This window comes from Marmota flaviventris, chromosome 4, assembly GCF_047511675.1.
Source record: "Marmota flaviventris isolate mMarFla1 chromosome 4, mMarFla1.hap1, whole genome shotgun sequence".
Taxonomy (NCBI): Eukaryota; Metazoa; Chordata; class Mammalia; order Rodentia; family Sciuridae; genus Marmota; species Marmota flaviventris.
Window position 1 is genome coordinate 51,378,164 of NC_092501.1, and position 16,718 is coordinate 51,394,881.

Consider the following 16,718-nt stretch of genomic DNA (forward strand, 5'->3'; position numbering starts at 1 on the left):
TTGAGTTCTTTTCTATCTTTGAGAAAACTGAGGGCCAGGGTAGTTGGGCAACTTCTCTTAAGTCATAGTTAATGACAGATCTGATCTTAAAAGTTGGCTCTTCTGTTTCTTAGTAGTTTTTGCAGTTCTTGCAAGCTTTATGCAACTATGTTCTTAACACAGTTGATCATTCTACACTCCACATCAAAATACTTACCATTTGACTCCAAGAACACTCTTTTTTTTCTCTCTCTCAGTTTGAACGCCATGATCCTGTAGATGGGAGAATTACTGAGAGGCAATTTGGTGGCATGCTGCTGGCCTACAGTGGGGTACAGTCCAAAAAGCTGACTGCTATGCAGAAGCAGCTCAAGAAGCACTTCAAAGAAGGAAAGGTAGGTCCCTTTGGATGGAGAAAGAAAAGAAGCCATGGGAACTTCTGGTTATTGCAAAGGTAACAACATAATAGTGAGAAGAAGTCATGAACTAATTCATCTTTAATACTGAAGATGCAAAGGGAGAAAAAAAATAAGCAATGGGGGTAAGGAAGAGAAGAGAATCCAGAATAACCCTAGGTTTCTTGTTTAGGCAACAGTTGGTACTGTGCACTGAGATGGAGAATTTCAGCAGGAGGCTAGCTTGAATTGAAAGAAAAAGTTCAGTTGTGGATGTCTTGAGTTTAAGATATCTGTTAACTCTCCAAATAGAGATAATCAGCAGACAACTAGATATTCTGTCTGTCTGCAGTTAATTTAGGAATCATCAGTACACTGTTAGAGTTAAAATCATGAGAACAGAAAGATTTCCAAGGAAGGCATTACACAGAAAAGAGCTGTGGGCCAAGAATCCAGTGGAATACTAACATTTAAGCATCTCAGGAAGGAAATCTAGAAGAAATGATTATAGAAATACCTAGAGAGAGTAGTGAAATCAAAGTGAAGGAAATGAAGAAGGTTCAGGAACTGAGGTTCTGCATTGTCCTGTGCAACAGAGAGGCAATAGTAAGATAATGATGAACCTATCTGTTGGTTTTGGTGAAATGGTAGTAATTGATGACCTTTGGGAGAGCTGTTCTGTTGGAGTAATACAGTTGGAAGGCAAATTAGATGAGAAGTAAGGAAGAAAAGAAAGAGACAGAAAAAAGAAGAGGAGGTATAGACAGAGGGGAGTTACATATGCAAAATTTTGAGTTAATGTATTAACCTATTATGGCTGCTATAGCAAAAAACCACAGACTGAGTGGTTTTAACAACAGAAGTTTACTTTTTCATAGTTGGAGAGTGTGTTGTCAGATAAGCTTTCCTCAGTACACATGGATAGACAGCAGCTCTTCGGTGGTATTTCTCCTTATAAAGATACTAATCCTATCAGATTAGGGCCCACCTTTATGACTTCATTTTCCCTTCTTATTTCCTTTGAGGCCCCCATTTTAGCTATACTAAGAGGACAATGGTTTCGGCACATGGATTTGGGGAGGGAAGTGGGGACACAAACAGTCCATAATCAGCAGGAAAAACAAACATGGCACATCGAGGAACTGAAAAGAGATAGTGTGGTTTAATCATACTGAATAAGAAGAAAGAACTGAGATGAGGTCAGAGAGGGAGATGAGGACCAGGAAATATGTGCGTTAGGATTAGAAGGCACCAAGTTTATTCACAGTGCAGTGAGATGCTACTAAAGACACTACTGAAATGACATGGTTGTATATATGTTTGGAGAGAGTCCCGGAAAGGAGTTTGGAAAGAAATGAGCATAAAAGCAAATAGTTTGATAATAAGATTATTAGAGAGTTTAGGAATGGTAGCACATGCCTGTAATCCCAGCTACTCATGAGGCTAAGGCAAGAGGATCTCAAGTTCAAGGCTAGACTCAGCAATTTAGCAAGGCCCTTTCTCAAAAATAAAACAATAAAAAGGGCTGGGATGAGGCTAAGTAGTAGAGCACCCCTAGTGTTGAAAAAAAAAAAAACGAGAGAGAGAATTTAGGAAGAGATGATCTAGAGTTTTTAACAGCTCTGAGATTTAAGACCAGGGATTCATTCTAACTCTACTCAACACCGCTCTCTGATACCTTTTACCACTAGCTGTACCTAGTGCAAAAAGGAAAAAAAGAAAAGGGTAAATGATGAAACCCACTCAGGACTGGGGGTTTTGCCAGCTGGTGGAATGAACAAACGGGCACATACCAGCTAAGAAGTCGGGTCTCTAAAAGACCACACCTGCACATGTACACGCTCACACAGACACATACAAAGGAGAACCCAAATCTTTTTCCCAAATCCCATGATTTCCTGCTGGACAACTGACCTGGCAGTAAAAATGTTCCATGAGAGATTACCAAGGTAATGTGATATGATGGACATGAAACTTCTTGTCACTTTAACGATTCAATAATAAGCCAGGCTTGGTGGTTCATACCGGTAATCCCAGCAGCTCGGGAGGCTGAGGCAGGAGGATCGCCAGTTCAAAGCCAGCCCAGCAAAAGCAAGGTGCTAACAACTCATTGAGACTCTATCTGTAAATAAAATACAAAAGAAAATAGGTCTGAGGATATAGCTCAGTGGTTGAGTGCCCCTGAGTTCAATCCCCAGTACCCTGCCCCAACCCCCCCCCCCCAAAAAAAAAAAGATTCAATAATAAGGGCTTGAGGTGTGGCTTGTGGTAGATTGCTTGCCTTGCACGCACAAGGTTGAGTTTAATCCCCAGCACCACCAAAAAAAAAAAAAAAAAGCTAAATATTCATTTATTGAACATAAGAAATACTATAGCTAGTGCTTATCCCAGTTTCCTTGGTCTTTTTGACTTTGTATAAGAAATCTTGAATGAATAGCATTGTCTCAAGTTGGTGAAAAGTACTTCTCAGGCAGACTTTTTCCTTCTTGTCTTGGATGTTGAAAAGCTAAAAGGACCCCTAAACCAGGCTGTGGGCTGCAACTGAGGTCAGGTCGGGCCCTGAGAAAAAGCACAGCTCCTCTGAACTCAGTGCAGCCTGTTGCCACAGCAGGTATTCTTTTAGCTCTGGGTAAACTGATCATTAATGAAAAGTGAGAGAATGAAGTATTTCTCTCCCAGAGAGTTCTTCTACACAACTTAATACTTGGCTTATGTCTATAGGAGATTTTTATTTCAGAAAATTGGTTACAAGTGTTCAGGTGGATTTTGGTAGGCCCTTGCTGAAAGCATAGTATTTTTTTAAGTATTTATTTTTTAGTTGTAGTTGGACACAATATCTTTATTTTACTTATTTATTTTTATGTGGTGTTAAGGATCGAATCCAGAGCCTCACCTGTGCTAGGCAAGTGCTCTACCGCTGAGTCACAACCCCAGCCCAAAAGCATAGTATTTGCATTAGGAAACATTCTCTTTTTTTCTAACCAGATTTATTTTAAAGGTTCGTCCACACATTGATTTTTATTATCTAATAAAATATGATAGACTAATTCATATTTTATTATGAACTTAAATTTTAGAAAGCAATAAATTAGGTGTTGGAGATATCCTTGAAGAAATAGGGTGCTTTAAGCTTTGGCAGGAGTTAATTTAGGACTGAAGACCTTGGAAAAGAGCTCTGAAATGGAAGGGCGTATTTTGTCAAATGATGAAAATCTGGAGTGCTAAATTACTTCTTGACAGAATTTCTAGCCTGCTTTAGAAAGGAGATGAATATTGATTGTCCTCTTGTGTTGATTAGTTTGTGAACACAGCAATTAACTACAATGAAAGTTAATGAAGGGCCTTTGCTCCTAAGGTTACCAGTCTCTAGGACCATGACTCGTTAAAGGGAAATCACCATCAGTTTTCTAATTGCTTCTTTTATTCCATTTTGGATTTGTTAACATGAAAATAAAAGTTTTCATTTACTTCACATTAATCAGTTTCTGTATGGGATTCTATGTTAAGATGTCAAATCAGACTGAAAAGATTGAATTTTCTAATGGTGGTATTCAGTAAACATTTGCATGTAACCTTATGATCATGCAGTGCTTCACAACCATTTCTCTGTTTTTCTGGGGACTGAACCCAAAGGCACTTTACTAATGAGCTACATCCCCAGCCCTTTTTATTTTTTATTTTGACACAGGGTCTCACTAAGTTGTTAAGGCTAGCCTTGAACTTGCAATCCTCCTGCCTCAGCCTCCTGAGTCTCTGGGAATATCCATCTGCCCTGTTAGATATGATTGTGCCTTTGAGAATACAGAGGCAGAGAAAGAGAAATTAATAACCCGTCCAGAGTCTAGGCTTCCTAATCCAGGTCTTATCTTTTTCATAGCAAAGTGCTATTTGTCCTAACCATATTCCTCCTCTAATGCAGTACTTCTCAACAATAGGATCACTTGGGGATTTTTTAAGAAATGCGGTTGTCAGGACCTTCTTCAAACCTATTAAGCCAAAATCTCAATGGGTAGTTCCAGGCATCTGTTCCTTAAAGGCTCCCCTGGTTTCATTTCTCTCAACCTTTCTCCTCTTTTCTAACTCTCAAGGTCCTGCTCATACAAAGAAAAGACTCTTCAGAGTTTAATAGAGTAAATTTGTTACCACTAGTTTTGTAGTGATAAGCATGCTGACTTACTAAGGACTTCTACTTCCTACTTACCTAGTACTTTCTATGTGCATATCTTCTCTCCATTTATCATAACAATCCTGCTTGATAAATGAATCCTCGTTTTTCAGATGGTTCTCAACCTTATTTGCCAGAGATCACACACTATCTTGATAGGTGTGCAAAATATAAAACCAAGGACTATCTTTAATAATTCATAATCTTCTTACTAATGACCCTATTTGTTTCCACTTTTTATTCTCTGTGGTTTGAATAAACACAAGGTTTGGGGGAAATAAGAAACCAGTGTCAGCAGGCTCCAACCTAAAGCTCTTGGGGAGATAGTTAGAAAGGAAAGTTATGGGAGCAGATGGTGAAGGACCTTAAATCCTAGGCTAAGAAGTTTGAGAGTTTATCCAGCTACAGTGGGAAATCACTGAGATTTTTGAGAAGATGAAGATATTAAGAAAGTGGTGTTTCAGAAAGATTAGATACTTATAGAATATAAGAAACAGAAATGGTATAATTTCCCCTGCTGCAAGGCCACAATTGAAGAAGAGTCTGGGGTTTACAGTAGGGATGCTTTAGGAAGCAGGAGATTGAACAAAGGGGAGATGAGGAGATTGGTGGAGGTATGTTATATAAGGAGGAAGGAAGGAGACTATTTTATCTTTTCAGTGGGCCATAAAGGAAACTCGGGCAATTACACTGACTCCTAGTAGATGGGTTGGCTATGACTGATTTAAAAGACAGAGCCAGAGAATCATCTATTACAGTGTGTCGTCCACGGCCTGTCAGCACTGGATAGATATCTAGCTTTACAGCTGACTCCACATGAAGCCTAATTTTCCTTCCCCCTTTTCTCATCTATTCCAACTGCATTTTATTTTTTAAAATAACTTTATTGAGGTACAATTTATATACCATAAAAGTCATCTATTTTAAGTGTACAGTTCAATGATTCTTAGTAAATTCAGAGTGATGCAATCATCACTGCCATCCCATTTCAGAACATTTCCAGAACATTTCTACCCGAGAAAGATCCCTCACGCTAGTTTTCAGTCAGTCCTTATCTCTGCCCTAGCCTGAGGCAAACATAAGTCAGCTTTCAACCTCTGCAGGTTTGCCTGTTCTGGACATTTTATATAAATGAAGCCATAATAATGTAGTCTTTTTCTGTCTGGCTTCTTTTACTTAGCATAATGTTTTTAAGGTTTATCTATGTTGATGCTTGTACTAATAGTTTATCTTTTTATTGCTAAGTAGTAAATATAGATATATTATGCTTAGATATACTACATTTTGTTTATCCATTTACCAGCTGATAAACAATTGAATTGTTTCCATTAACAACTTTTATGAATAATGCTGCCATGAAAATTTACATATAAATCTTTATATCAACCTTTTTTTTCATTTCTTTTTTTTTCTGATACCTTTCCTATCCTCAACTATCCCCCCCTCCCCTCCCCTCCCATCTTCTCTCTCTACCCCATCTACTGTAATTCATTTCTCTCCTTGTTTATTTTCCCATTCCCCTCACAACCTCTTATATGTAATTTTGTATAACAATGAGGGTCTCCTTCCATTTCCATGCAGTTTCCCTTTTCTCTCCCTTTCCCTCCCACTTCATGTCTCTGTTTAATGTTAATCTTATCCTCCTGCTCTTCCTCCCTGCTCTGTTCTTAGTTGCTCTCATTATATCAAAGAAGACATTTGGCATTTGTTTTTTAGGGATTGGCTAGCTTCACTTAGCATAATCTGCTCTAGTGCCATCCATTTCCCTGCAAATTCCATGATTTTGTCATGTTTTAGTGCAGAGTAATACTCCATGGTGTATAAATGCCACATTTTTTTTATCCATTCATCTATTGAAGGGCATCTGGGTTGGTTCCACAGTCTAGCAATTGTGAATTGTGCTGCTATGAACATCGATGTGGCAGTATCTCTGTAGTACGCTCTTTTAAGGTCTTCAGGGAATAGTCCGAGAAGGGCAATAGCTGGGTCAAATGGTGGTTCCATTCCCAGCTTTCCCAGGAATCTCCATACTGCTTTCCAAATTGGCCGCACCAATTTGCAGTCCCACCAGCAATGTACAAGAGTACCCTTTTCCCCACATCCTCGCCAGCACTTGTTGTTTTTTGACTTCAGAATGGCTGTCAATCTTACCAGAGTGAGATGGTATCTTAGGGTGGTTTTGATTTGCATTTCTCTGACTGCTAGAGATGGTGAGCATTTTTTCATGTACTTGTTGATTGATTGTATGCCCTCCTCTGAGAAGTGTCTGTTCAGGTCCTTGGCCCATTTGTTGATTGGGTTATTTGTTAACTTATTGTCTAATTTTTTGAGTTCTTTGTATACTATGGATATTAGGGCTCTATCTGAAGTGTGAGGAGTAAAAATTTGTTCCCATGATGTAGGCTCCCTATTTACCTCTCTTATTGTTTCTCTTGCTGAGAAAAAACTTTTTAGTTTAAGTAAGTCCCATTTGTTGATTATTGTTATTAACTCTTGTGCTATGGGTGTCTTATTAAGGAATTTGGAGCCCAACCCCACAATATGTAGATCGGAGCCAACTTTTTCTTCTATCAGATGCAGAGTCTCTGATTTGATATCAAGCTCCTTGATCCATTTTGAGTTAACTTTTGTGCATGGCGAGAGAAAGGGATTCAGTTTCATTTTGTTGCATATGGATTTCCAGTTTTCCCAACACCATTTGTTGAAGATGCTATCCTTCCTCCATTGCATGCTTTTAGCCCCTTTATCAAATATAAGATAGTTGTAACTTTGTGGATTAGTCTCTGTGTCCTCTATTCTGTACCATTGGTCCACCTGCCTGTTTTGGTACCAGTACCATGCTGTTTTTGTTACTATTGCTCTGTAATATAGTTTGAAATCCAGTATCGCTATACCGCCTGATTCACACTTCCTGCTTAGAATTGCTTTTGCTATTCTGGGTCTTTTATTTTTCCATAGGAATTTCATGATTGCTTTCTCTATTTCTACAAGAAATGCTGTTGGGATTTTGATTGGCATTGCATTAAACCTATAGAGAACTTTTTGGTAATATAGCCATTTTGATGATGTTAGTTCTGCCTATCCATGAACAGGGTATATTTTTCCATCTTCTAAGATCTTCTTCTACTTCTCTCTTTAGGGTTCTGTAGTTTTCATTGTATAAATCTTTCACCTCTTTTGTTAAGTTGATTCCCAAGTATTTTATTTTTTTGAGGATATTGTGAATGGAGTGTTTTTCCTCATTTCCGTTTCAGAAGTTTTGTCGCTGATATACAGAAATGCCTTTGATTTATGTGTGTTGATTTTATATCCTGCCACTTTGCTGAATTCATTTATTAGTTCTAGTAGTTTTTTTGTAGACCCTTCTGGGTCTTCTAGGTATAGAATCATGTCTTCCGCAAATAGTGATAATTTAAGTTCTTCCTTTCCTATTTTTATGCCTTTAATTTCTTTCGTCTGTCTAATTGCTCTGGCCAGTGTTTCGAGAACTATATTGAATAGAAGTGGTGATAGAGGGCATCCCTGTCTTGTTCCAGATTTTAGAGGGAATGTCTTCAATTTTTCTCCATTCAGAATGATGCTAGCCTGAGGCTTAGCATAGATAGCTTTTACAATGTTGAGGTAAGTTCCTGTTATCCCTAGTTTTTCTAATGTTTTGAACATAAAGGGATGCTGTACTTTGTCGAATGCTTTTTCTGCGTCTATCGAGATGATCATATGGTTCTTATCTTTAAGTCTATTTATGTGGTGAATAACATTTATTGATTTCCTTATATTGAACCAGCCTTGCATCCCAGGGATGAATCCTACTTGATCATGGTGCACAATTTTTTTGATGTGTTTTTGTATCCGATTCGCCAGAATTTTATTGAGGATTTTTGCATCTAGGTTCATTAAAGATATTGGTCTATAGTTTTCTTTCTTTGAGGTGTCTTTGTCTGGTTTCGGAATCAGGGTGATGTTGGCCTCATGGAATGAATTTGGAAGAGCTCCCTCTTTTTCTATTTACTGAAATAACTTGAAAAGTATTGGTATTAATTCTTCTTTAAAGGTTTTGTAAAACTCCGCTGTATACCCATCCGGTCCTGGGCTTTTCTTGGTTGGTAGTCTTTTGATTGCTTCTTCTATTTCATCCATTGATATTGGTCTGTTCAAATTGTGTGTATCCTCCTGACTCAGTCTGGGCAAATCATATGACTTTAAGAAATTTATCGATGTCTTCACTATCTTCTATTTTATTGGAATATAGGTTTTCAAAATAATTTCTAATTGTCTTCTGTATTTCTGTAGCATCTGTTGTGATATTGCCTTTTTCATCCCATATGTTAGTTATTTGAGTTCTCTCTCTTCTTCTCTTTGTTAGCATGGCTAAGGGTCTGTCGATCTTATTTATTTTTTCGAAGAACCAACTTTTAGTTTTGTTAATTTTTTCAATAGTTTCTTTTGTTTCAATTTCGTTGATTTCCCTCTGATTTTAATTATTTCTTGCCTTCTGCTACATTTGCTGTTGTTTTGCTCTTCCTTTTCTAGGGCTTTGAGATGAAGTGTGAGCTCATTTATTTGTTGTTTTTTTCTTTTTTTGAGGAATGACCTCCAGGCGATGAATTTCCCTCTTAAAACTACTTTCATTGTGTCCCATAGATTCCGATATGTTGTGTCTGTATTTTCATTTATCTCTAAGAATTTTTTGATTTCCTCCTTTATGTCTTCTGTAACCCATTGATCATTCAGTAACCTATTGTTCATTTTCCATGTGATGTAGGATTTTTCCTTCCTTCTTTTATCATTGATTTCCAGTTTCATTCCATTATGATCAGATAAAATGCATGGTGTTATCTCTACCCCTTTATATTTACTGAGGGTTGCCCTATGGCATAATATATGGTCTATTTTTGAGAAGGATCCATGTGCTGCTGAGAAAAAAGTATATCCACTTGATGATGGTTGATATATTCTATATATGTCAGTTAAGTCTAGGTTATTGATTGTGATATTGAGTTCTATAATTTCTTTATTCAACTTTTATTTGGAGGATCTGTCCAATGGTGAGAGAGGTGTGTTGAAGTCACCCATAATTATTGTGTTGTGGTCTATTTGATTCTTGAACTTGAGGAGAATTTGTTTTATGAACGTCGCAGCACCATTATTTGGTGCATAAATATTGATAATTGTTATGTCTTGTTGGTGAATGGTTCCTTTTAACAGTATATAATGTCCTTCCTTATCCCTTTTGATTAACTTAGTCTTGGAGTCGATTTTATTCGATATGAGGATGGCCACCCCTGCTTGCTTACGAGGACCGTGTGCGTGGTATATTTTTTCCCAGCCTTTCACCTTCAGCCTGTGTATGTCTTTTCCAATCAGATGTGTCTCCTGGAGGCAGCATATTGTTGGATTTGTTTTTATTAATCCTTGTTACCAGCCTATGTCGCTTTATTGGAGAGTTTAAGCCATTAACGTTTAGAGTTACTATTTTTTTTTAAGAATTTTAATATTTATATTTTAGTTATCGGCGGATACAACATCTTTGTTTTGTATGTGGTGCTGAGGATCGAACCCGGGCCGCACGCATGCCAGGCGAGCGCGCTACCGCTTGAGCCACATCCCCAGCCCCTAGAGTTACCATTGATATATGGTTTGTACTTCCAACCATGTTTGATTATTTATCATTTTTTTTAATTTAGTTTGTTTCTCCATGATTAGCTTTACCCCCGCCCTCTGTCTTTACTGAGGCACTTCCCACTGATGGTTTTGGTTATTGTTTTTCATTTCTTCTTCATGTAGTGTTTTGCTCAAGATGCTTTGCAATGCTGGTTTTCTGGCTGCAAATTCTTTTAACTTTTGTTTATCATGAAAGATTTTTATTTCGTTGTCATACCTGAAGCTTAGTTTTGCTGGATACAGAATTCTTGGTTGGCATCCATTGTCTTTCAGTGTTTGAAATACATTGTTCCAGGATCTTCTCGCTTTCAGCGTCTGTGATGAAAAATCCGTTGTTAACCTTATTGGTTTACCCCTGAATGTAATCTGCCTCCTTTCTCTTGTAGCTTTTAATATTTTCTCTTTGTTCTGTATATTGGATATCTTCATAACAATGTGTCTTGGCATTGGTCTACTGTGATTTTGTATGCTCGGTGTCCTATATACATCTACAATTTGTATATCCGTTTCCTTTTTTATTTCTGGAAAGTTTTCTGTAATTATTCAGCAGGTTACTCATTCCCTTGGTTTGAATCTCTATACCTTCCTCTATCCCGATGACTCTTAAGTTTGGTTTTTTTATGTTATCCCATATCTCTTGGATGTTTTTCTCGTGATTTTTTTTACCAGCCTTTCTGAGTTGGCTTTTCAAGATGATATATTTTGTCTTCATTATCTGACGTTCTGGCTTCTACTTGCTCCGCTCTATTAGTGATACTCTCATTTGAGTTTTTAATTTGGTTTATAGTTCCTTCATTTCTAGAATTATTGTTTGATTTTTTTTATAATCTCTATCTCCTGATAAAGATGCTTAACTTCTTCTTTTATCTGTTTATGTAATTCAATTTCAATGTGTTCTTTCACTGTTTGAATTTGCTGTCTCATATTCTCTTTAAGGTTCCATTCCATCTGTCTAAGGTATTTCTTGAGTCCTTTATATGACCATTTTTCTGATGACTCTAGGTCCTCCTGAATATTTAGGCTGTCCTGCATTGTTTGAACTCCTTTTCTTCCTTGCTTTTTCATGCTGCTCATGTTACTTCTTGTTCTGTTTGACTGCTGAGTTACTGTTTACTCTTATAAATTTATTTGATGCTTGGGAGGAAAGGTATTAGAAGGGAAGGGAAGAAGTCAATAAAGAGAATGAGAGTAAGCAGGTAGAATTCAAGGAAGGGGGAATAAGAAAATTGAAAAGAAATGAAAAGTCAAAAGAAAAAAACTAGAAAATAAAAAAAGAAAAAAAATTAAAATTACAAAAAAAATTTTTAAAAAAAGAAATTTTAAAAACAACAACAAAAAATGAAAATGAAAAAAAACCCAAATTAAAAAAAAAATTAATAAATGCAGTCTTAGTGTTTGATTAACTTCTCTTCCAGGAGGTGGAGCTGTGCCCACCGGGCCAAGCTTCTCCTCTCGATACGCGGAAACCAATCACTGTGCAGCAGCTCCTCCTCCCAGACTGGGCCGGTCTCCAATCCTGAGTGCCTAGGGCCTTCTCTTGTGTCTAGTCACTTCCCCACTTTTCCTCAAGCCAGGCCCCGCTCACCAGTGACGCTCACCACAATACTGGCTACACACCAGGTTTGCTGCTCCCGGGAGCCCTGTTTTCATGAACGACTGGGCACACTCTCCCTGTTTGCCATTCCCTTAGACCCTAAGTTTGTAGAGCTTGGGGCTGAGAATGCTCAGCTAAATTTGCTTGCCCTCCGGTAGCCACGCCCCCGGTAGCTGGTGCAAGAGACCTCAGTTGTCAGCACTGGTGGGAGCAGTAGCTGGGAGTTCCGCGTCGCGGGTCCCACGCCACTCCTGATTCCCTCGGTCTGGCTATCGTGCTCACGGGAGAGCTGGGAGGGGCCCTTACAGGAGAGCTGGGAGGGGCCCTTACAGGAGAGCTGGGAGGGGCCCTTAAGGTTTCCCCGCTGTGTGGAGAGGGAAGGCTAGGGGGTTACACACCTGTTGCCGCTGGTTTCAATGAAGTTATCTCCTCCGCCGCATTCTGGTGATGTCAGTTCTCTGCCATGGTGGTATCCCACGCAAATGGCGACAGTTCATTTCCCTTTGCCGGGTGAGCAATGCAATGGGTGGGTCCTGACTGGCTCTCCCAAGCCCCATTTCAATCCTGTGGCCACTGCCTATGAAGGCTCGGTTGGCATTTACCTCTGAAGATGCCGAAGGGCCGACCAGTTGTTTCAGCGGGATTGTTTAGTGCTGAGTCACAGCAGTTTGTCTGCGAGAAGCAGGCGAATGGGAGCTTGAATTCAGCTGATCCAGGCTCTGTGTGTGTTCTGAGAGGCCCAGACTGTTCGCCCCAGATCCACATCAGCTCAGCATTCCTTTTTTTTTTTTTTCATTTCTTTTGAGAAGATTCCTAGGAGTGAAATAGCTTGACCATATAATATATTTATGTTTAACTTTTTTTTTCTTTTTCTTTTTTTTTAGTTGTAGATGGACACAATACCTTTATTTTATTTTATTTATTTATTTTTATGCAGTGCAGAAGATCAAACCCAGTGCCTCACACATGCTAGGCAAGCACTCTACCACTGAGCCACCACCCCAGCCCTATTTGTGTTTAACTTTTTAAGCTGCCAAACTATTTTCCAAAATGGTTGTATCATTTTACGTTTCCACGTGAATGTATAAGAATTCCAGTTTCTCCACATCCTCAACAACACTTTGTTATTGTCTATGTTTTATTACCGTCATTCTAATAAATGTAGTAGTATATAATTATGATTTTCATTTGCATTTTCCCAATGACTGATGATGTTGAGAATCATTTCATGTACTTAGCCATTCATCTATCTTATTTGGTAAAATGTCTTTTTAAACCTTTTTTTTTTTGCCATGCTGGGGATGGAACTTTGGGCCTTACGCATGCTAGGCCAGTGCTCTACCACTGAGCTACACCCCTATCCCCAAATCATCTTTTAAATCAAGTTACTTGTCTTCTCATAAATTGTAAGAGTTCTTTATGTAATTCTGGGTACAAGTCCTTTGTCAAACAAGTGGTTTTCAAATATTTTCTCCCAGTCTGTGATTTATCTGTTTTCCCAGTATTTTGAAGCATAAATTTTAAAAATTTTGATGAAATCTAATTTATCAATTTTTTTCTTCTATGGATTGTACTTAGGTGTGTTATGTAATAGTTCTTGGTTTCTTCAAGATCATGAAGATTTTTTTCCTGTTCTAAAATTTTGTCAACTGCTTTTAGTTTTGAAAGAGACAATTCACTTAACTTCCTAACGTTAAGTTCATTTTAACACAACTTAGTGTCTCTACTGTCTACAAATTACTATTAATCTCATCTTTTTAAATCACCTAGAGCCCAGTTTCATGTAAGTCCATCTTTCTAAAGGCAGATATATAACTAGTTTGTTGAATAACTGGTCACAGGAGAAGGAAACTTCTTCATTTCTTATGTCCCCACCTCCCCTTTTTCAAGTGAAACCTTCTGTTGCCAAACCTAAGGGGAGGATATTTCCTTTTTACTACTACGTCTACAATTGACATCACTTGCCAGCAAATTATACATAAGCTATAGCCTTCCAGTCTGAACAGCTCAACATGAAGCAAGCATGTCCTTTCAATTTTCTTTTTTTATTATTATTATTTTTAGTTGTAGATGGACACAATAGCTTTATTCTATTTTATTTATTTTTATGTGCTGAGGATTGAACCCAGTGCCTCACATATGCCAGACAAGTGCTCTACCACTGAACCACAACCCTAGTCCCCTTTCAAATTTCATTTTAACATCCACAAAGCTCATGTCATAGTCTTACTCTGGTTTTTTTCTAACAGCCCTCTGGATTTTTACTAAAATAGGTACCCAGAAATAAGAATTTTGTGACTGGTGTCATCTTTTCTTTAAGGCAGCCTATCTATCTAAATTATAAGTTCCATAAAATCAAGGCCTATGTCCAGTACAATTTTATTTCTCTCACTGTTCTTGGCATAGTGCTGAGTGGTTAGTAAATGCTCAATAAATATTTTTTATTATATCTATATAATAAAGGCCAAGTGTCATATATTTAGATTTAATAGTGACATAATGTGATTTGTATCCCACTGTTTTTCTAAGTCATCAAATGATAGCCACTCAATTCATATTGTTCTTTCTGTTCTCAAATAATTCTCAGCATAAGTAGACTAGTCTGGGACTATAGTATTTAATGTTTCGCAAAAAAATAGCTAGCAAGCATTAGAGGTTGTTTTTCAGAGTGAGAAATATTTTCTCTACAGTGTCCTTTCTGTTTTAGGGATTTTTTGCGGGGATAGGAGGTATTGGGAATTGAACCTAGAGGTACTTAACCACTGAATCACATCCCCCTTTTTATTTTTATTTTGAGACAGGATGTTGCTTAGTTGCTTAGGGCCTCACTAAATTACTAAAGCTGGTCTCAAACTTGTGATCCTCCTACCTCAACCTCCTGGGTTTCTGGGATTACAGGCATACATGAGCACACCTGGTAAGTTATTGTTTAATGGGTAAGGAGTTCCCATTTGGAAAGGTGAACAAAATTCTGGAGATGGATAGTGGTGATGACTACCCAATAGCATGAATATACTTAATGCCACTGAATTGTACACTTAAAATGGTTTAAGTGGTAACTTCTGCTTATATTAACACGTACACAAGACATGTTAAACCTTTACTTATTAAAGTATGGATTTATATAGGGAATAAGACAGAGACTGATTTATTGAAAGGATTTTTGAAGCTAAAAGGTTAACATAAAATCCCTAAAACAAGGGTGCTGGGGTTGTGCTCTAGCATGTGTGAGCACTTGCCTAGCATGTGTGAGACCCTGGGTTCAATCCCCAACACCACATAAAACTAAATAAACAAAGGTATTGTGTTCATCTACAACTAAAAATATTTTTTTTTAAAAAATCCCTAAAAGAGGCTGGGTGGCATACTCCTGTCATCCCAGTGACTCTGGAGGTTGAGGCAGGAGTATCACAAGTTCAAGGCCAGCCTCAACAATTTAGCAAGGCCCTAAACAACTAAATGAGAACCTGTCTGTCTCAAAAAATATGAAGAGCTGGGGATGTGGTTCAGTGGTCAAACACCTTCGAATCAATTCCTGGTGCCAAAAAAATAAAAACAATAACTCCTCATTCTCTGGTTCCCCAGCCCCCACCATTCTACTTTCTGTCTCTATGAATTTGACTATTCTAGGTACCTCATGTAAATATAACCATGCAGTTTTATCCTTTTGTGACTGGCTTATATTACTTGGCATAATGTCTTCAAGGCCCATCCACATTGTAGCATGTGATACACACACATACATGCTGCATTTTGTTTATCCATTTATTATCAGTGGACATTGGGTTGCTTTTCTTTGTGTGCCTGTCTTTTCCTGGAGGGGAAAGGATGATGGTGTATCCATTTATAAAGCAGTGATAATTGTAGACCCTGAGCTTCTAATCTAGTGGTCTAATATAGCATCCAAAAAAACAATGAGGGCTGGGGTTGTGGCTCAGTGGTAGAGCACTTGCCTAGCATGTGTGAGGCACGGGTTCGATTCTCAGCACCACATATAAATAAATGAACAAAATAAAGGTTCATCAACACCTAATATATATAGATATAGATATAGATATATAGATATATAGATATATAGATATATAGATATATATTTTTTTTTTTAAACAATGAGCCCTAGCTCTGGGCCTCCATGTCACAGTCAAGAAATTGACCTCAAAGTATAAAATATGGGCCTTGCAGTTCACTGCCAAAAATCATGGAATTTGGTACATAGTAGATACTCCATAAATGTTTGAATGAATGCTTGAATACAGATGCACTATTGCCAGAATGCATACTATATAATTTCATTCATAAAATTATTATTCATTGATAAAGTTCAAAAGCAGATAAAATTAAACTATTTCTGTTTAAGGATGCATAAATAGGTAACAATGTTACTTAAGGGAAAAAAGGCAAGGAAATGAATCTCTTAAAAGTAATAATAATTACTGGGGGTACAGGTAGGGGTAGAAATTATGACTGGGAAAGGACACTTTGTGGGGAAAGAAAGAAGCTTCCAAAATATTGTCAATGATTGTCTCTTTCTTGACATGAATGGAGAGTCTTTGGGTGTTCATTTTAGAACAGTTTGTTAAGTTGTAAATTTGTATTTAATGCACCTTTCCATATGGCCTTCATATACTACAATATTTGTAAATTCTCTGATTCTCAGGAGGAAAAACTTATAAAAGCTCATGTGACATAATTATAGTAACCATATTTTAGCTCTCTGATAAAATGAAAGATACAATCAGCCTCGTTTGGAGAGTATCAGAAAAAAACTGTGGATTGTCTTATTAAGGTTACCTCCTTATTGAGTTCCTGATGTGGTTTCCTGGCCTCAATGGTTTAGGAAAATGGAAATCCAAAGAGAAGCAGCACTATGTAGACGCTAGTCAACATCTGCAATCCATTAAAGACCCAAGGCTTCATTAAAAAT

General features: G+C 37.7%; 1 protein-coding gene across 2 annotated transcripts in view; it reads left to right on the top strand.

Annotated features, from left to right (window-relative positions):
- Micu1 (mitochondrial calcium uptake 1) overlaps nucleotides 1–16,718 on the top strand; it is a 191,871-nt gene that overhangs the window by 145,427 nt on the left and 29,726 nt on the right. For both annotated transcript variants that reach the window (XM_027931277.3, XM_027931276.3), the window contains exon 9: nucleotides 237–374. In XM_027931277.3, the coding sequence (XP_027787078.1) occupies nucleotides 237–374 (138 nt within the window). The remainder of the gene's footprint in view (nucleotides 1–236; nucleotides 375–16,718) is intronic.